Source organism: Pseudonaja textilis, chromosome 2 (assembly GCF_049901715.1).
Source record: "Pseudonaja textilis isolate UNSWEBS1 chromosome 2, rPseTex1.2, whole genome shotgun sequence".
NCBI classification, from domain to species: domain Eukaryota; kingdom Metazoa; phylum Chordata; class Lepidosauria; order Squamata; family Elapidae; genus Pseudonaja; species Pseudonaja textilis.
This window is the reverse complement of record NC_141991.1, coordinates 166,665,483-166,687,498: the sequence shown is the minus strand read 5'-3', so window position 1 is coordinate 166,687,498 and position 22,016 is coordinate 166,665,483. Positions and strand designations below refer to the sequence as shown.

The 22,016-nt window shown below is 40.8% G+C and overlaps 1 protein-coding gene across 13 annotated transcripts in view; it reads right to left on the bottom strand.

The window, feature by feature from the left end:
* The window catches only part of RNF38 (ring finger protein 38), a 108,030-nt gene that overhangs the window by 29,741 nt on the left and 56,273 nt on the right, over window positions 1-22,016 (bottom strand). Inside the window, exons 1-2 of one of the 13 annotated variants that reach the window (XM_026712790.2) lie at window positions 10,209-10,483; window positions 9,090-9,157 (exon numbers count right to left, since the gene is read on the bottom strand). The exons of 6 other annotated variants lie outside the window; for them this stretch is intronic. In XM_026712790.2, coding sequence (XP_026568575.1) covers window positions 9,090-9,101 — 12 coding nt within the window. In that variant the 5' untranslated portion in view covers window positions 9,102-9,157; window positions 10,209-10,483. Of the gene's footprint in view, window positions 1-9,089; window positions 9,158-10,208; window positions 10,484-10,577; window positions 10,832-22,016 lie in introns of those variants that run through there. 6 more of the 13 variants (XM_087926355.1, XM_026712792.2, XM_026712793.2 and 3 more) reach the window with 6 other exon arrangements.

Here is a 22,016-nt window from a genome sequence, read left to right as displayed (position 1 = left end):
GGGAGAAGGGCCTGAACCCTTTCCGGAGGTTGAAGAATTTGCTTGAAGCCTTCAGCCAATCCCTGCCTAATGGCTGTTGAGACTACATCTTGGATATCCCTTGGTCTATCCTCAAAGATAGAGGCAGAAGGCTGAAGGCCCACTGCTGTGGGAGTGAAGGTGGCTTCAGGCCTAGATTGAGGAGAGGTTTGAGGCCTGGAGGGAGGGAGGAGCATAGGGCACAGAAACCTATTGGAAATAAGGCCCAGAGCTGCTTAAATCCTAAGGACCTGACTGTACAGCAAGAGCCTCAGGAGACCAGGATGGAGGATGGAAAGGCTCATAGATAACTTCTCCTCCCCTGGGAGGGCTTGGTTGGGGCCCACGAGTATCACCTGAAACATGCTATAGTTGCACTCTCTTCTGTTGATAGTTCTGTTGAACTGCCTGTCTGTGCTTCCCTGCCCTCAATTCAGCCTGAGTTGCCTTCTTAGGGGCTAGAGCCTTAGCTTTGATTTTAGCAGCCACCTCCCTCTGGACTGATTGGGTGCGTTGCCTGCGTCTTTTTCTCCTATTGGGCTTATGAGACTGTTCCACTGGGGAGGAAAGCTCTGCCTGAGCCTTACCTTGCTCCATTTGTAAAATAAAGGCTCTTGCGTTGGAAAGAAGCTGTTTAGAAATTTTTCTATTAAGCCCCTTAGGGTATAAATGGGACCCAGGCTTACAAAATGGCCTCTCACCTTGTGGTGGAAGGCTTGAATTCAAGATGGCCACTGACTACAGGAAAACAGGCTCCAAGATTGAAGAATCGCTCCTTAGGCTATACAGAGCCCCGAGCGAAGTCAGCAAGGGAAAAAACACAGCAACCAGCTACACGATAAGCTGGCTGGAGCTCTTATCAGTTTGCCAATCGTGTTTACGATTGCTTCAAACTGCAGGCATGGGGGAGGTCTACAGACGCTGCCCAGCTTGCCTGCACAGAGCTCTGTGACACTGCTCCCAACGTTGCAGGGCTCTCCTGAAAGAGCAGCTGCCCAGATCCCTGGGAGCTGCTTGAAGAGAGGAAAAAGTACTGAAGATCGCTGGTGATTGCTATCTAACAGAGCGCTTTCAGAGACACAGCTACTGACTGAAAGGAGCTGAGTCAAAAGCGGGGGTCTCTCCTGGGGGCTGGCTTTTATATCTTAGTACAGACTCAGCTACGATGTCATAGGAAGGAGTCAACCCATCCTGGGCTCTCGATGCAGCATGGAGGAGAATACTACAGACAACATTAGGTGGTACAAGGGATGATCCAATGCCACCTCTGGATTGATTAAAAAAAAAAACTCTGAAAATCTCACTATGTTGTCAGATCGTATTCTCTCCCAATTTCCCTCTTTTCCAGTCTTTTTGTTTTTATGGTTGCTGCTGCTGGGAAAAAAAGTATGAATCAAACATCTAATTCATTTTCTTAGGCAAAGCAATTTAAACTAATACTTCTGTGTATTATTCCATTATGTACAATACTGTACAAATTGGTATTGCTAAAAATCCAGTTATGAAAGCCAGAAAATCTCCCTTGCATGTGACATAAATATATTATGTGTAGTATTGTATCCCATGTGATCTGAGTGGAAAATTAATATATATATATATATATATATATATATATATATATATATATATATATATATATATATATATATATATATCTTTGTTGTTGGTTTTCTCCGCGTAAGATTCGAAGTATCTGAGGCCGTTTGATGAAGTCTCATTCATCATCTTCAGGCTTCTGTCTCCGGCTCTGTGCTTCTCACATTACTCTGAGAAGCACAGAGCCGGAGACAGAAGCCTGAAGATGATGAATGAGACTTCATCAAACGTTGCCTAGATACTCAATCTTACGCGGAGAAAACCCGAACAACTAAAGATCCATATATATATATATATATATATATATATATATATATATATATATATATATATATATATATATATATATATATATACACACACTTATATATATATTTGTTTTCTGAGGTTCTCATGGTATTTGTATGTGGGTCTTTGGTTATTCGGGGTTTCTCCCGCGTAAGATTGGAAGTATCTAGGCAACGTTTCGACGAACGAGACTTCGTCGAAACGTTGCCTCGATACTTCCAATCTTACACGGGAGAAAACCCGAATAACCAAAGACAGACAGACAGACAGACATACACACACACACATATATATATATATGTCACAGTAACGATCTATCAAGTGTATCAAACCATTTTACTACCCAACATGTTACAAATAGTAATTACTTTGTGGTCTAGATAAATTGGATTCTATCTCTCTTATACTATCATGGTTGTACAAGCTGATCTTCTCAAGGTTCTTGTATTCTTTACCCCTCTCATTAATTGCAGTTAAAATTTGTAAGTAAATAAAAATGATCTGTAGTCTTGAGAAATGATAAATACAGATGGATGGGGAAGTCAAATTATGACAATAAGCACGTAAGAAAAAATGTATTATTTTACTGCCAACAAAGCTTAAAGCTTTGACAGTGTCAATTTTCTCTCTGCTCCACTCCACCCAAACATGCAATTTATGCTGCAAAGAGGTTGTATGCATTTACAGTAGGCACAGGAAACCTGCAACCATCCAGTTTCAACCAGCAGGGCTAATCAAGGGAGTGAGATCTTGACTGAAAAGGAATAAATTCCTCTCTGGTTCTAAGCAGAACATACAATATATTTCATTCACTTGCAACTGGTCTTAGCAGATGAGATACAGTGGCTGTTCCTGTTTGGGAGCTGCTTCTTTCTCTCTGGGTTCTAGACTATTTAGCAGTAGCAGTAACACAAAGAAAAGCAGTGATTAAAAGTGGGTTAGAAAATATGTGTTAAATGGTTTTTTTGTAAGATACCTCTGTTTTTCCTATCTCATCTTTGTCAACTTTGATAAATCCTCCTCCAACATAAAATCTTGAAATTCTGAATGTAATAAATATGGATTTTGATCAGTTTATCTCTCATTTCTCGAGTTAAGTAATTCCTCAATATGCATGACTGGCATAACAAAGAAAAAAGGCAGCTGAAGCTTAGGCTGTGCAATAAGAGAATCAATCAATCACAGCATTCAAAGCATTTTAACTTTGGTTAATGACCAAACAGTGATATATCACAAGGTCACAGAAGCCTAGACTTTGTTGAAATATAGCATGTGGAAGACCAGATTCCCATGTCTATACCACAATTTTTGTGAAAGAATATGCTTTATTATGCCATATACTCACATTATGCTATTTATCTCAGCTGACATTTTCAAATTAACTAGTTGTAATTCTCAGTCATTTTACAATATCAACAGAACTAGTTTTCTGTTGCAGAAAAATATATATGCATTGTTCATGAAGCTCCATTACTAATTTTAAAATAAAACATAGTAAAATTTTATTTTACTATAAAGTTAATATAGTGGGCCTTCCAAAACTATTTCTCAAAGATTTTAATAATGCATATTATTCTTAAAATTAGACATTAACAATAGTTCTCAATGTTTTTTCTCTCAAAATACCAAATGTTAATGAGATAGTGAATAACATTTTCAATTATCACTAGTTATATACCATTGTTGTCATTAAATGTTTTATATAATGTGCATATAATAGACAATTCAAAATATAAATTTAGAATATTGATAAGATACGCATAAAACTAATAATTCATAAATACCTTGCAGAAAAAACTATGCACTTTTAAAAAAAGAAATGGAATCAACATGATGGAATTGGCAGGGAAAACTGACATAATGGTTTTCTGCCAATTGCAAATGTTTAAACAGTGGAAGCCTCAGAGATCTAGACTACAATCTCATCAAAAGAAAGTTAATTTTTTAAAAACCAGATTTACGGTCAATTAAGAATATACTGTATCTTGAGATTCAGAATCCTCTAGGCATAAACAATACTAACATCTACTTGGTAAACAAATTAATTTATTACTTTTAAATACTTTGCAACAGAAAGATAGCAGTAAAAAAGCTGTAATATAAAATTGCTGAACATGTCTTCTTTTTATGTTTCATTTTCTTTTGAGGTAAGTTACCAAATAGAAAAAACAGGTACTAAACGTTTACTAGATTTCCTATTTTGTTTTTCAGATTTGTAGATGGCGAAATCATACAAACATGTGCACTGTGAAGTCACCAATCAAAAAAGTATACTGATATAAAATATACGAAAAATAGTAAATTAAGCTGTTTATGGGTGGAATTACTGAAATAAATCAATACTTATTAACTATGTTGTTAATAAACATTTATGTAATTGTTTCAATTGTTTGCTGTAGGAAATTCCATTATTCAAAAAACAATCTCTGAACTCTTTCCTGAGTTCTGGATGGTTACTAGAGGATTAACCCATGTATTTTTATGATCCAGAAAACACAAACCAAAGGAATTCTTAAAAGGTCCCACTATCTTTACACAAAACATTCAAAATATCTGAACTTGGGTCATTTTTTAAATCCAAGGCACAGCACTAACTACACTAACCAATATGTATTTATTACTATCAAGAAATGATTGAAATATATTAACTAATTTTAAGTATTGCAAATTTTAAAATGAGAGCAAAAGTTTGAGTTTGATCCCCAAAAGGGAAATAATAATAAAAAACTATGTCATTGTACTTATTATTTTCATATTATGATAAACCACTCTCCAGTAATATAATTATGGCTTTATTTTGGAATTTCCTATTATTCAGGCATCAAGCAAAGGATCATGCTATTGCAAGCATTCAGATTTCCCCAGTTTATTTCTATGTAAATATATCTACAGCAGTGGTTCCCAAACTTTTTTAGTCCACCGCCCCTTGGTGCTACAAACTCATCCTCGGTGCCCCCCACCCAGGGGTGGGATTCAAATTTCTGTGGGCATGGCCTAATTTGAGGGTGTGGCTTGCTGGTCACGTGACTGGGTGGGCATGGCTTGCTGGTCACATGACCGGATAGGTGTGGTTTGGTAGTCATGTGACTGGGTGGGCATGGCCAGGTGACTGGCAAACAAGTGGTCCTCACCTAATGGCCAGTTGTTTAGCAAGTGTTCTAATTTATGACTGGCCTCCCCAGAGATACTTGACCTGTTTTTGGAGTTTTGACAGCCATGCACACACACACACACACACACACACACTCCCCTCTAACTCTGCTGGAGCAGGTCATTGGACTAGAATCGGCAAAGCATCTCGGATTAGATTCTAGTAGTGAATAAAATCTAAGCAGAGCTGCTTTGCCGATTCTTGTTGATTTATTTTATTTGTATCTCTTTATTTTATGTTGCTGAATTGCATTGACATGTGTGTCCCTTCTTGTGCACAACCCAGAAGCTTTTGTGATTCTTTGCAGCAAAAATTACCAATCTCTGGCTTTGCTCTACTTTTCAAACATGCTGCCACTGCCATGTTCTAGGTGCCGGCCCCACAGGTCCACCCCATTGAGCCCATTGCACTGCACAGTCCTACCCAAGCAAGTCAGTGGGGTGAGCCTGAGAGAGGGAAAGAGAGAGAGAGAAAGAAGAAAAGAAAGAAAAGGGAAAGAAAAAGGGACCAAGAAAGAGGGGGAATGGAAGGAAGGGACAGAAAGAAAAAGAAATAAAGAGGGAGGGAGGAGAAAAATAATGAGATATCTATTCTAGTCTAGTCCAGCAGGGTTAGAAGAGAGAGAGAGAGTGTGTGTGTGTGTGTGTGTTCTCCTTGTAATTTACCAGTACATTTTGGTTTTGCCTTCTTCAGAATTGGCACTGTAATACATTTGGGAAAAGTAATTTTTAGGGTGGAGATCTGGTCCAATGGATCCTATTTAAAGCCTCAACAAAATGTGAGAGCTTCCTGATAAGTCTTGACCATGTTTCATCCACAAAACCTTTAATAGAAGCCAAAGAGGTTTCAATGTGGAAAGGGCCTCAATCTAAACTAGGCCTCATTTCAATCCGATGCATCATCTCTCTCTCTCTCTCTCTCTCTCCTTCTCTCCCCCGCTTCTCTCATTGGCTTTGCTCTACTTTCCCAATGTACCTGCGGGGTTGGAGCTTTGAACATGGATGGATGAATGAATGGATAGAGAGACAGATAGGTAGATAGGTAGGCAGGCAGGCAGGCAGGCAGACCTTTTGGATGAATGTATGAGGTAGGTAGATTGGTAGATAAGTAGGTAGGCAGGTAGGTAGATAGATCTATATTGGTAGATAGGTAGGTAGGTAGACAGAAAAACAGGTAGCAGGTAGGTAGGCAGGCAAACAGACAAATAGACCTTTTGGGTGCATGGATGGATGGAGATAGCTAGCTAGTTAGCTAGCTAGATAGACAGACAGACAGACGTATATTGGTAGGCAGGTAGGTAGACAGAAAGACAGGCAGGCAGGCAGCTAGGCAGGAAGACAGGATGGATGGATTGGACGGACGGACAGACAGAAAGAATGCGACAGCGGCGACACTTTGGGAAAGTAGAGCAAAGCCAGAGTGGGAATTGAAGCCCACACAAGTTGCCAAGGTTGAGAAACACGGGCTGAATATATCAACCCAGCCATTCTGGTTTAGAGTTTAGCATGCTGTTTGATTCCGGCTTAGTCAATAAACCATGGCGAAGATCTTCTTGCTCCTTAATGCATCTGCCCCTCTGCCCCTTCTCCAGCCCCCTGCCCCAGTTCTTTCTTTGGCATCAATTTTGCAATGCCAACCTCCCCGGGGCAGCGATGAGGCCGACTTTACCCTCTTTGCTTCAACCCAAGATCCACTTCCATCGGGCCAAGCAAGGGGAGGTACTCTCCACACGCTCAGAGACTCCCAACTTCAGGGAAGCATTCCGCCCATCTTTACACTCCACCCGGGAGGAGGAAGGCGTGCAAAAGCAGCCCAGACCGGCGGAGGGAATGATTGCTTGGAAACTAAGCAAGCAAGCAAGCGCAAGGCTTGGTCGAAAGAACCGGGCTGCAGAGGAAGGCTAGGTTCTAGGTCCAGGATGGCCACACATAGCCGATTCGAACTGAGCCACGCACCTTGCAGAGCCGCAGCTGAACCCACCCACATCTGCGTGCAAGCCCGGCTGGCTGGAGAGGTGGAGGCTGGGCGGGCGCTGCATGCTCCCTTGTTCTCCAGTGAAGGAGGCCCTAATGCCGGGCCACCCACCCCTTCCACTGTGTGCCTTGGGAGGGTTTTGCTTTCAGAGCTTCTGGCGCACCTCCGCTGCTTCCACCGGAGAGGGCAGCCTGCAAGCTAAGGCACCCCCTTTCCACCACCTCCCACCTCTCTCCCCCGCCAGGCTGGGCAAGGCTTACTGCGCGTGGGTTCTGCATTCGAGGCACCGGCTATGGAGCGATGAAACAGTCAATGGGCTCTGGGGCCGGCAGTCAGTGAGCCAGCAGGGCTGGCGCCTTGAATGCCCCCCTTTGCCTCTTAGCGCTCCCCTGCCGACCCCCTTGCCTCTTAGCATCCCCCTAAGGCATCCCACTGCCCCCCAGGGGGCAGTACCGCCCACTTTGGGAACCACTGATCTACAGTATACTTCAGAGGCATGTGCTTTGAAGACTAAACATACTCCATATTAAGGCAGTATTTAAGTGTAAACCAATGCTCTAATTAAAATACCTATTAATATGCACTGTAAAAAAACACACCAGACTATTAATTTCAATTTTTCATAACAAATATATCTTGATTTTTTAAAAAAACTGTTCAAATCATTAACACCTAGATAGCGCTATTACAAAGCAGAGTTGGAACAGTTAGGCTCTTTCCCAGATGGATTTTCAGAGCCTTCATCTCAATACTATATGACACTCAACCAATCTCCAAATACAATGATCTAGCTCTCGCTCTAACAATTGCTTTATTCTACTTCTAACAACTTTGGCCAAGTTAATTTACTGTTTTACCATCATACTATAGAAGCTTAAGCACCAAAATGGATACTTCCATACCGAAGTGGTAGTTTCTTAGTATTTATAAAGAGCATTGACCTAATCTTTCTTACCTAGAAAGCTTAACTCAAAGCAATTATATTATTAGATTTGATGATACTTAATAGATGAGAAAATCCCTAACTGCAGGTACAATTTCAAACTTTGGAGGATGAATCTTGACACTTATACAAATGGATGCACCTAATCCCCCCCCCCACCCACATCCCATCCTTCTCTAAACTTCTCAGGAGAGCTTAAAATCTGCATAGCTTGGCCTGAAGAGAATTTGCAAATGAAAGCAAAAGATAAGAAAGAATACCACTGGATACAACTCATGGCTTCTTTGAAGCTGAACAGTTCATAAACATTTATAAATAGCTATTGTTATTATGTATCTCATACATCCCCAACCAAAACAACATTCCCATATGTATAGGAGCATACATATGGGAAACCTCCTGGACAATACATATGTATTGCAGAACTTAAGTACTTGCCAGGGTAATAATACCATGCTTAAAGATATTTTGGTCACCAGCATATTTCCTTCCTTGATTTTAAGGAAAAATAAAACTTAAAATAGTAGTTGTCATATAGCAAAGGAAATATTTCCTTCCAAATGGCAGCACATTGTCTTAGAAAATAAAAATGGACAATTGCACCAAAGCAGAAATAGAATAAGAAAGCTACAAGGGTTCTGCAATTACTTTTTTTTTTTTTTGGGGAGGGACTAATTATGTCTCCATTAAAGCCATTTTGAAAATGAACCAATTTCCCCAGTATCCATTTTATGAAAGCACCTACAACACATCCTGCAAAAATATAATGGCCAATGCTTCAGAACATGCTATTGCAATAATTATAATTGAGATAATATATATCGCAGACATTTGTCATTAGTAAGAAAATGATAAAAAGTACACTTTTTATCAACTGTGAACACAGGACAGAAGAGATAGTTATTTCAAATGCTAATCCTTGAGATCTGACCTGCACGGGATGCTATCTAACCTAGTTATGACTAGCTTTTCAAAAGAAACTTAGCTTTTATATATTTATATAAGTATGCAATGTGTCTTCAGGAAAACTGGTAAGTATGCAATTAAAGAAATTGTATAGCTTTTCCATAATCCATGTAGACACCATCATACAATTCCTTACACTCCTGTCACACCAACCTTTCTTTTCATTCTTCACTGAATACTTTTTCCTCTCCCTTCCAATGTTTTCTCTCTGTCCACTCCACCTATTTCAGAAGAACAACACATGATTGCTTTTGCACCTCCACTAAAACTGCTACTAAAAAGGCAGGACTATAAATTAGCACATATAACAAGTACTGTAGCGTTTCAATCCCCCAATATCACATATGGGTCACTGTAACCGTTTCTTTGTACAGTATTCAATATAAGCTGTGTGGGATGGCAAGAGAACGGCTTGGAACCACTGAAGTATTACATCCATTTCTGCAAACCTATCCTTTCAGAACAGACACACATGGAAAAATGGGACGTAAGTAACACACAGCAAACTCTCAAAACATTAGAAAGTGTGATTCACAATGAACTATCCCCAAATCAGCTTTTTCAGAAGAAGTCACTATGATGTTTCCCTGTCCCCTTTAGACGTGCTATTTTTAGAAACGCCAATAGCTACATGCAATTTATAGTAAACAAATGTTCAAGGAGAGAAGGTGGTAGGATGGTTTCAAGACCACGTTATGGTCTTCCTCCACACCTTCCCCACTTTCCTCATTTCAGGTTCCACTGGTTTTAGGAGCCTGCCTTTCCTCTCTGAATCCCCATCTGATATATTAACACCAAGCTATAAGAAAACACAGCAACCTCCCCTCTCCTGAGAAGGGGGGGGGGGGGAGACACAAAGGACAGACCTCCCAGCACATTCCTACAACCATTCAAAAGGTATGGGTGTGGGGGGGTGAATGCAATCCCACACCGCCTCCCCAGCCCTTCTGTGTTCATGCCAACCTTTTAGAACAGGTCTTAGTAGTGGTCGTCTGCAGCCTGCATTTGTTCCATTACTGCTTCCCTCACGAAACAACCGTAAATGTGAGCACCCCAACATCCCATAGGAAGGAAGAGAAAGCTTCGCTCAGGGTGGTGGTGCAAGGAGCTCCTCCTAGACGAGGCAACCTCCCCTCAACCCCGCCGCCTTCCCTGTCAGGTCTAGAGGCAGTTTGTTATCCGCGGGAAATAGAAGAGGGGCGGGGGTTGGGGCAGGAGGGGCGCGAGAAACCAAACCCGGAGTCTTCCCCCTCCCCGTCCAGGCGCTGGTACCTTACGGGAGCTGCGAGGGGTCTCCTTGTTTTCGGGGGCGGCGGCGGCGGCCACCGCTTGCACCAGTAGGCCCAGCTCTGCCACACCACCCCCTGCAATGGCTTCCTGGATAATCAGTGCGACTCCATCCGCCCATCACAAGAAAGAACCCGACCGCGCCGCCTCCCTCAATGAGCGCCCGACCGCGTCGCTACCAACGTTCTCAGAACCTTTTCCCTGCCCGGTTGCCGCCAACGTCCAGAACCCACCACCTCCGCCGCTCTCCATGATGCTCTGGTCCCTCCCCCCCCCTCCCTAAGGAAGCCTTCCACCTACCCACTCAGCCAGCAGAGGAACAGTGACGTCACGCCTATTGACTTCCTTGCTTACCAATCGCCGTTGCCAAAGCCGAGTCTTGATCGCCTGCGAGCCCTTCGGCTCCGCCCCCTCTCCGCCTCCCGCGATCCCCCCCTCCGCCAAGCAACCAGAGGAGCCCTTCCTTTGTTTTAGCTCAGTTACGCGGAGCCCACCAGAGGATGTCTTCTTTACGTCAGCACGGTGACGTAGACCTTACAGTCTGCCCGCGCTGGAGGGCTGTTGCTTTAGGAAAGACTCTCGCTGTGGCGGCGGCCGTGCACGTGACTGCCGGGCGGCCCCTCCCTCCGACGCCTTTCTCCTTTAAGAAGGCGGAGCCGAATCTAGGGTTGCCTTTCTTCTTCTTTTTCTTTTTTTAAGTTTCAATTTGTAGCGACCCTTCTTTCATTTCCCCCGCTCCCAATACTGACTGGTGGAGGCGTCTGGCTTTTGGGTCGAGGACATAAAAAAACAAAAACCCAACAACTCTCGGCTCCTTTTGAAGAGCCTCTGCCTACGGTCTCTCTTGGAGCTGAAGGGAGGGGATGTTGCTTGATTGACTGGAATTACAATAACAAAATCAGAATATGTGCACCTCTTTTAAAACACCTCCCACCATTCTATCAAACACCATATATCAGGGCACCATATATCAGGGCACCAAAATGTGGGAGGAAGGGGCTTAGGAGACAACAAGGCATCTGAAACCTGCTTCGCCCCTTAGCACACAATCGCTTTCTATATCCACCCTAAGCTGGGATGGAAAAACCACAGGGTGTTGAAGATGAATTTCACTGCACACCAGGAGGAAGGGGGAAGCAGACAGCGAATTCCTTTATCTCAGTCGCTCCCCTCTCCTCCAAAACTGTGTGTCTGTCCACATGCTATGGCAGTATAATTTTCGACAGCTTTAATGCAAAAAAAAAAGAGTTAGGGGATTATTTCAAATCCCCTAATTCATCTTTTGCATTAAGAAGACTATGAGCTTGACTTCTGCATAAGAAATAAGAGGGACGAGATGCTGTCAGTTCAAGAAATCTTTCCCAGGACTCTGAAAGAGAGGTAACCCACCTCAATACAGAGACTCCTCAACTTACACCCACAATTGTGCCCAAAATGTATGTTGCTAAGTGAAAGATTTGTTAAATGCATTTTGCCCTATGTTACGACTTTTCTTGCCACAGTTAACTGAATGACAAGCTTGTTAAGTGAATCTGGCTTCCTCATTGACTGCTTGTTGCAAAAGGTGATCACATGACCCCAGACACTACATCCGTCATAAATATAAATCAATTGCCAAGCATCTGAATTTTGAGCTTGTGGGAAAGCTGCAATGGTCATAAGTGTGAAAAATAGTCCAGTCACTTTTTTCAATATCGTAATTTTGAACTGACACTAAATGAACTATCGTATGTCAAGGATTGCCTGTACTTTTGCACCTTTGCTAAGTCCCACTGAACCCTGAGAGGCATTTGTTCAAATCAGTGCTTTTAATGGTTATTTTTTTAAAACAGCAGTTATCTATTTAAAAAGTGTTTCTTTTAAGAACAAACAACACTGCTGGAATTTTTTGACATCACGTTCGTTCTAATAGAACCAAGCTATCACAGCAATATATCAATCCACATCTGATTATAGAGCAGGGGTCAGGGAACTTTTTTACCTCTTACCCCCCAAAAAATTTATAAACGCAGACGTTACCCCTCCCGGCCTCTCCCCTCCCGGCCACCTCAGGCTGCTGACACATAATTTGGAGGTCGAGGCGGGAGGAGGTGCCCTCCCCGCGGCTGGGAAGAAGGCGGGATAGCTCGCTCCAGGGAATGAAATGTCACCAGGCTTCCCGAGGGCTTCTGGGAATTTTCTCGGGGCCAAGGCGGCAGTTGCAGGTGCCTCTTCGCTTCCTGTGTGCCTGGCAGTGATGAGAGGCTTCGGGGAGGGAGCCGGGCTGGCTGGCTAGTTGGCAGGCAGGCAGGGCCTGGGGCGAGGAAGCGGAAGGGAGGATGATATTTGGGAGCCACGGTGACACAAACTGCGCGCGAAAAGCGTGCGGTCATCGCAGCCAGCGGGAAAGCGTCCCTTTTCCCAAAATGCTCTGCCCTATGCCAGAAGCTCGCCTTCCCTAAAAACAGGCGGCGCGGCTCTTGCAGAATCTAGCCTGGAGTCATTTCCGACCCAGGAAACAAGGGTGGGGTGGAGGGGATAAATTTGCCTCAAGGGTGTTTTAATAACTGCTGCTATGCCGATAGTTCCGCCATTGGCCAGCGCAACCTCCTCATTACCCCCAGATTTTCACTTTTACCCCATTTGGGGTAATTTACCCCTGTTCCCTGACCACTGTTATAGAGTTAGAAACTTACTGACCGACTTAATATTTGTGAGTAAAAACACCAGAAACTAGAATTGTACTAAATTTTTGATAGTGTAGCAATCTCATTTCTCTTTCCCTTACCCTCTATTTTGGGGAAGGGGTTGATACAATGTATAAAGTATAAGTTTGAGAAACAATTCATGAAAAGTGATATTGAATGTCTCAAGCAGAACTGATAACAAAAATAATTATTTCAAAGCTAACAATTTTTCGAAGGGGGGATATAAGAAAGTATTCCAATATTGTTTCACCTCTTTCTATGCGATCACTTTGTATAATCAAAGCTTAAGTTGCCAAAACCTCAAATATTAAGCATGGATCTTCTACACCAAGTATTTAGAAATGAAAACCCCTCAAGAGTTATGATGGCTGAGTTTCCATAGTATGATAGACTATAGTGTATTGGCTAATCTGAAATTCAGTGTGTTATGTGGTCTCATAGAGAGGGTTAAGTTATGGTTCAGTGAATCATGTCTATGGTAACCATGGCTTAGCCAGTTGTATGAATATAGGTGACCCGCTAATTTAAATATATTCTATAACACTGTAATAACTGCTGCTCAATGACAGGGCATCTTATAAGCGTCTTTAAGTGAATGATCAATGTATAGTTAATACAGGGCTATCTGATTACTAACAATCCCTTCCACCCCAGGATTATCATTTTGTCTTTGGCAATTAATATCCAAAAATTGTAGGGCTAGCTAGACAATATATCATTACAGCTTTGCACTTTTCAAGGCTGGCTTCAAATTAATGTAAAGCCAGGAATACAGTAAATGATTTAGAAGCACTTCTGCATATGTTTAATTCAAGTAGAGAATACTAGATGTGGTGGGGAAATATACCACACATGAAGAACAGGATGCAGGGCTGCCCTAGCAATCTCTCTTTAGGAGAGCCTTGCCCTTGAGGAGAAAAAAATGATAGCAGTGTATAAGAATTTTGCAGCAGAATATGGAAGAACTGGTGAGAAAGGGTAAAACTCCCTTAAAGAAGATATTTAGCTTTTGTTGGATTCAGTTTTATTCATCAACAGCCTAATACAGTAAGTGTATGGACTGTAGAATTTTTTAAAAAGGATAATCAGTAACAAGGGAGAATCAGTACAAGCAGAATTTAAGATCATTACTTAAGCTGATCCATACATTTGGGGTATTGTTTAGCATAATGAATGAATGAATGAATGAATGAATGAATGAATGAATGAATGAATGAATGAATAAATACAAAGTATTTATCACAGTACGTTCATCAAAAAATCTAAAATCTTTTTATTGCCTGTGGAGCACTGCTCTAACGTTAAATCATGGGTAAGATTTCTCCAGGAACAAGATAATATGAAATTGCAAGAGAGTTGAATATAAAAAAATCAGTCTGGTTATAGGTTCCCCTCACTTCATTTATAACAGTGACATTTTAGATAGCTAGTACGTATCAAAGACAGCATTCAAACATTGCAAGTATCAGATACATCAAGTAAGTCACTTACTTTATCTAAATTATCTTAAGGATCATCTAATACAACCTGCCCACGAACACTTTATGTACATGCATAAATGTTTTTCTCTCAGTGATTCATTTCATGAAGTAGGCTGTTAGAAAAAAAATGTTTCTGCAGAAGTAGCAGTTGGTACATAAAGTAATCCAAGAGTGGATTAGCAGTTATTTTAAGGCTAAAACCCAGGGTATTTTATGTAACTGTTGAAGCATACGACATAAAAAAATGTCTCCTAGCAAAGCGAATCTTCCAACAGCACTAAACAGCACTTTGTATCCAGTATACAAAATATATCTATCCAGTATTACCGCATAGTGCAAACCAAAAATACCAGGATAGCAGCCTGTTTTATGTATGTAGTTGTAACAGAACATGCTATTATCTAGTGCTGCCATAGGAACCAGAAGCAGCTACTGTATATTGGTCCAGGTAGAAACAAATAGTAATGGTGAGAATGTGCTGGATAAAAACCAGAAGCTGGTTTTAGAGTAATCACTGCTGGAGTTTGGCAGTATTTTTTTTTTTAAAAAAAACTTTCCCTTAACGGAACCCCAACACAACACACTTATGTACGACTATATATGAAATATTGTAATCACTTTTTATTCAATCAATTTATTCAATTTACTCAGAAATAATCATTCAGCAAGTTTAATATTAAACGTTCTTTCAAATACTGGTTTTTTAACAGATAAGGGCGCACACGTTTGTGCAAAGAGGTGCATAGAAAGGACATCTCCTAAGCAAGTGCTTTCCTTGCAGGAAAAGTCCTTATCAGCGCTTTACCAACTAATGGATGGCAAACTTAGATTCTTGCTCCATGAAATGGAAATTTTGGGGGAAAGTATTTTATTGTACTTTTGTAATTACTATGATAAGCACCTAATTCACTGGGGGCTTTATTAGCAAAAGGGATAGTGCATCAGTGCTGGCTGGATTTAATCTCAGTTTGTTCTTCCTCATCCAGCCTATTATTAAGAAGGCAATACTGAAGGTACCGATTTACTGAGTGGTAACAAACAGCTGCAGTATTGCATGCCATCAGCGTGGGTCCCCTATGCAGTGGTTTCATGAAGGTGCTAATTAGGATGGAACTGTGGGATACTGGAGGTCAATGGTGTAAGTGCCAAACAGCAGACTACCAGCTTATAAATATAATATTAAAGAGCACCTGTCATTTCAGATACAACATGGCAGCGCCTGTTAGCGGGAATCCATTCACCTGCTACCTGCCGCATCCTTCACTTTGTTGTGTCACTGCCACATCACCAGCCGTCCCATCAAAGTGAATGGAACCATCGGTGAGTCAACAGCGGGTCAGAGTAGGAGCTGCTGCAGGACAGAGATGACAGTTGCTCTTTAAAGATTATGATTTAAATCAATTTGATTTAAATCAAATCCACCCTGATTAGCAGTAGAGCTCCACACTGATAAATGATGGCTACCTATAGCACAGGTGTGAAACTCACATTGTCACGTGACTTATTGTGACTTTCCCCCCCCCCTCACTAAACCGAAGGTGGGTATGGCCAGCATGTGATGCATCTGGCCAGCAGGCTGCAAGTTTGACATCACTGACCTTTAGCATTCTGAAACCCAACCCTACTACATAGTCTAGAATAGAATGCCATGTAAGTGTTATCAAAAGCTATCAAGAGGGTAAAGAACCAAGGGGCCTATTTTACAGCTTCCAGTATAGATTATCCACCAAGGTAGCCAAAGCAGTTTCATTACCATATCCTGTACAAAAGCTCAACTGAAAATGGCCCAAGTAATCAGTGTCATTCACATGTATTTGGAGCTGTAAATATACCACCTTTTCCATAAATACTTGAGATTGGCCTATAAATATTCAGCTGTCCTAGATCAAAGGAGTTTCTCTAATAGATGTAACACATGCTGCCCATTAGGATCCCTGATCACCTGCTATAACCAGGAGTTAATTTTGTATTGGTTAATTTAATCTTTCAAGATTGAAAAGGATTGAGTATGCATGTGGTAGCTTTATCTCTTCAAGTTACCCACATTCTTTTACTCTACAAACTGACAAGCATCCCCAAAAATAGTTGCTGAGGATGTACTATTTGATCTTCCCACAGCAATACTAAAATCAAAATGGGTCCATGGTGACCCATTAAATGAGACGTGACTTATTCAGAGCAAAACATTTATCTGTTTAGCTCTCCCTATTCCAATGTCTTGGTGAGCAAAATGGTATACAATATAGGAAACACTTGTTCTATGCTGATGTAATAGGAACATTCTTCATTGTTTCTGCTGCTAAAAAGTAGTATTTCAAACTGATCTCCATCTATACCTGATCTGATCTATGTCAAGAGTTCTTCCATTTGTATACCAACTATCATCCAATCTTCCTAATTGCTCTCAATTCCCTAGTAAGCCAAAGGTCTGATGTGACTCTGTAAAAGGGCAGAGGGCCTTTGGATAGCCAGAGCTGTGTCTATAATCTCAGATCAGGCAGAACTTGATATTGTTTTCAAAAGTTGTGGAGAAAATTTCCAAGTGCATTCAGAAAACCACACATTATTTCAGAATCTTCCAGCCAGTGCTTAGCGATCCAGTTTGCCATGGGATTCAATCACAGCTGTTATGTTTTCAATACATCACCACCTACTCTACATGTATAACATTAATTAGCCTTGTAAAATATTTTTAATTAATTTTTAAAAGAAAATACAAAGTAATATAAGAAAAGAAAAAGAAAAATCAAAGAGAAGCTAAAAGGAAAAACAGTTAAGGAGAAACAGAAAAAAATACAAAGAAGTGGCTTTCAATTTTCCTTTACAACAGTTATAAGTTTACTTATTTGTTATATAGTTACAACATACCTCTCTTCTTTCTAAAATCCATTCCATCTAATCATCAAAACCATAAATCATAAGTTCATTTTTCCTGTTTCATACAAAATATCTATAAGGGCAATAAATCAGCAATAAATGTGTAAATTTTCTTTTCTCTGATCAAAGAAGTCAATTTAGCCATCCAACAAGTTCCATCATTTTCACCAACCATTCTTCCATTGTAAGTATTGTGGAGTTTTCCCATCTTTCTGTATATAATAATCTTGTTGCAGTGATCATGCACAATAATAAAGTTCAAAAAAAAATTCCAACTTTTTCTATCAATCTGAAAAGAAAAATCCTCTAGTTTCGATTACATATTAATTTTAAAAATCCTCTGAATCAGCATACGTAATTAAATCAAAAATGTTCTGCAAAAACATTTTCTATCTCTTGTTATCTCAGGAAAATATTACTAACAAGCATTTTGCAATTTTAAAAAAACCTTGTCTCTTTGACACAGATATATCATTTAATTGGGAGAAGACACATATGACAGTTTTTCACTTACAATGCCCAAGTAACTTTATGAGGCAGGAACTGTTAAATTTGACACTGAATTGAAATGTCAAAACACTTAAGGAAAGTGAAAATATACAATGCTGAAAACTAGTTGTTCAGAGAAAGAAGCTATTTTTTCCAAGCTCTTTGTTGTAAATGCTCAACTACTTTATACTCTCTCTTTATAAGATGAGGAGGCACATTTAAATAAAATTCCCCTGTATAAATACAAAATATATTTGTGCTTCTTATTTATCTTATTTGCAATTATAAAATCATATCCCAGAAGTATGCGGGGAATAAATCTTTAACATGCTTAAAAACTAGGTGGAAAAATAAAGTTTTTTCATGTTCACATAATCAAACAGATGATAATGATGATGATCTGAAAATCTTTAGATGTATATACTCCTTCCTGGGCAAGTCCAAAATTCAGGAATGATGGAAGCCAGATCCCAAGCTTCCATAAAACCTGAGGTTGACAAAGTATACCCTAGAGCCATGATGGCGAACCTATGGCATGTGTGCAGAGATGGCACGCTGAGACCTCTCTGTGGGCACGTGAGCTGTCGCCCCAGCTCAGCTGCGCATGCGCATGTGCCTCCGGCCAGCAAGCTGGTCTTCCGGTCCCTGCCATGCATGCGCAGGGTGCTTGCGGGAGACAGGGCACATGCACAGGGATGTTATGCATGCACAGGGATGCATATATACGCGGGGTGGGGTGTATTCAAAGGCGGGGTGTATGCAAAGGTGGGGTGCATGCGCGGGGATGCATGTGCATGCACGGGGGACACGCACCCATTGCAATTTGAAGATACATGCGCATGCTTTGGACACTCGATGCTGAAAAGGTTAATTATCACTGCCCTAGAGAGCATTTTGGGGCAGGAATTTTGGATCTTGGAGTCAGTGTTGACTCCTGGCAACTGCCTGGCCAAGTCCCTCATGTTTCCTTGGAAAGATTTTGGAACTGGTTTTCCATTGCTTTCTTTCTAGGTCTGACAGAGGGATTGGTCCAAGGTCACCCAGCTACCTTTATGCCTAATATAGGACTAAAATACACGGTCTTCTGGTTTCTGCCCTGGTGTCTTAATTTCTACACCTAGAGCATGGCTCAGGGACAGTTCATTAATTTTGTTGAATAATACTGAACTGTTGAAAAAACTTAATACTTAAATTTGAATTTCAAAACAAGAAATTCTCCCAAAAGCTTCTTATATTGGTATTAAAAATAATAACCTTTGTGGTGTCATACATCTGAATGTTTTGACAGAATGGGTGCTTATGGAAACTTATCAAACACACTTTCGGCACAAACTAAATATTGCTAATTGTTTAATAAATTCTGTTTCAGTTTCATGAGAAAGAAAAATATCATCAACTGAAAAATAAAAGCAAGACAAAGGGAAAACAGCACAATTCAGAATAAATGACCTCTTTTTTAATCCTAGCTTACTATCCAGATGGATGTAGACACTTCACATGTAACATAACATGAAAAAAGCCATTTATTCTGTCTTTCATACATAATCAAGAACAGAGTCATATATACCTAGAGCAGTGATGGCTAACCTTTTTGTTGTCGTGTGCCGAAAGTGCGCACGCATGCACGCGAGAGTGTGCACCTATGCTTGCACCCATAATGCAATGCACCTGTGATCTCCCACCCCGTGCGCATGCACAGGGGACCCCCTGGCTCCCTGCCCCCCTGCGCATGCACACATGTCTCTTGCATCCCCCCACCATGGATCTGCGGCAGATACCCGAAAATCAGCTGGATGGTGGGAGGTATGCACGCATGTGCAGTGGAACTAAGCTGAGGGGACGGTTTGCGTGCCCGCAGAGATGACTCTGTGCGCCATCACGGACCTGGCACATGCCTCACTTCCTCCAAAGTTCAAAAGTCAATTATCCTTCTTTTTGCATGTTTTACAGAATATTATATTCCTGGATTTATAAGAAATTATTTTCCCAATGATATAAAAATCTATTCAAAACTAGGTCATCAAGGTTTGCCGCCTTTGTTAATTTCTCATTCCACAGTCTTGTCAGTTACTTGTTCTTCTACACTTAGGTGAGAGAAATTTATGCAGCACACACATGAACATTCAAAAAAAGCACAGTGTAAGAAGAATTAATGGGGAAAAGTTTTCTTGTATTTTCTTATAGAAAAAGTGAAGTAATGCATGCCAGCATATTTTTAAGAAAGCGCAAAAAAAGTATAAACTGTTACTTTTATTTCTATGCGAGGATAGAATAGAAAATAGTAGCAATAAAGCAGAGGTCCCCAACCCCGTTTTGTGGACTGGAACTAGTCCACAGCATGTCAGAAACCAGTCCGTACAAACAAGCGAAGCCCCATCTATGGGATGCAGGCAGCACACAAAACCACGCCTCCTCTGGTCGTGGAAAAACCTTTCTCCACAAAACCGGTCCCTGCTGCCCAAAAGAATGGGGGCCACTGCAATAAAGGATAATTTTTAGCTATTCAACAGTAAAAATCTTTAATTAATACCAGTACAGTACACAACTCACATTTAGAATAGAGTAGAGTAGAGTAGAGTAGAATAAAATAGAATAGAATAGAATAGAATAGAATAGAATAGAATAGAATAGAATAGAATAGAATAGAATAGAATAGAATAGAATAGAATAGAATAACAGAGTTGGAAAGGACCTTGGAGGTCTTCTACTCCAACCGCCTGCCTAGGCAGGAAACCCTACACCACTTCAGACAAATGGTTATCCAACATCTTTTTAAAAACTTCCAGTATTGGAGCATTCACAACTTCTTGAGTCAAGTTGATCCACTGATTAATTGTTCTAGCTGTCAGGAAATTTCTCCTTAGTTCTAAATTGCTTCTCTCCTTGATTAGTTTTCACCCATTGATTCTTGCCTGCCCTCAAGTATCTGGTAGTATCTGTCTGGTAGTATTTTAGCCTTGAAGCAATATCTATTCTACAATTGCTTGGGTTAACAAGCATGTTAGCCTGTCACCTAACGTAAGAGAATATGTGGGCTGCCTCTATTTCTTCATGGAACGATGATTGTTACTATTAAGAAGACCCACTCTTCAGTCACTCCTTGGTGAACAGTAACTACAGATGAAGTCACAGAACAGATAATACCATTAAATAATATAGCAACTGAACTTTCAGGAGTGCTTTCCAACCTTTTTTAAAAAACCTTATTTAAAGAAAAGTAGGTTGGTCTTCTGCCACCATTCTTTTACAGAAAACAAGCAATACTTTACTGTGCAACCTTGCTGTATTAGTGCTGCTAACAGCAGTGGTAGCAATGTGCTAAGTGGAAATTTGATAGGCACATGCCAATGCTTGCTCTGGTTCTCTTTTCTTTCCTCTTTTGCAGCTAGCTAAGACATTCATAGCCACTTATAAATCCCGGGAAAGCAGCATGGGAATAAGGCATCCAAAAGACATTCCTTGATGTTTCAGAGGGATCCTAATCACAATGTACACTCAATTAAGATTGAGCTATACTCAATTAAGATTTAGCTATTTGGGTCTATGAGAGCTAGTTTAGTGTAATGGTTACAGCATCAGGCTATAAACTTAAGAGACCATGAATTCTAGTCCTGCTTAGGCACAAAATCAGCTGGGTGACCTTGGGCCAGTCACTTTCTCTCACTAAGATTTGTTCAAGTAGAATCCAAGAATTGGAAACAACTGAATGGAAGGAAAAAATGAGTCTGCAAAAACTGTCCTTCACATATCCAGAATTCATCCTCCAAAATAAAAAAGGTTACTCCATTGCTTCCTAATTGATGGAGCCTTGAAACAGGAAAGGAAAGAATTGCCATAAGTTACTTCCTTTGTGTATTTCCAAGGGAGAAGGGAGAAACTGGCATTTATGGAGAGGAACACTCTAGCAGTTACTTGCTTTCAAAAAATATTTTCAAAAACTGGTGTCTTAAGGCATGAAAACGTTTGCGTGGAAGACATCTCGTGCATTTATCTGTGTAGGAAAGAGGGGCAGATTTTCCTAAGAGCATATCCACATTACTACATGCTCGTAATTTTCCCTGAGGACATCTCCTGGCCATTGTTTAAGGACAAGTCCTTGAGATGTAGCCTTCCTCACATCTCCATCCTATAACACCAAGTGAATTCTGCTGTTTCTGACCCAATGTTGAAATAGTCCTTTCCAACTTTGGAATTAAGCCTTGCTACCTGTATGATTTATGTCTCAGGAACAGCTAGAATTGGCTATTTTCAGCTACTGA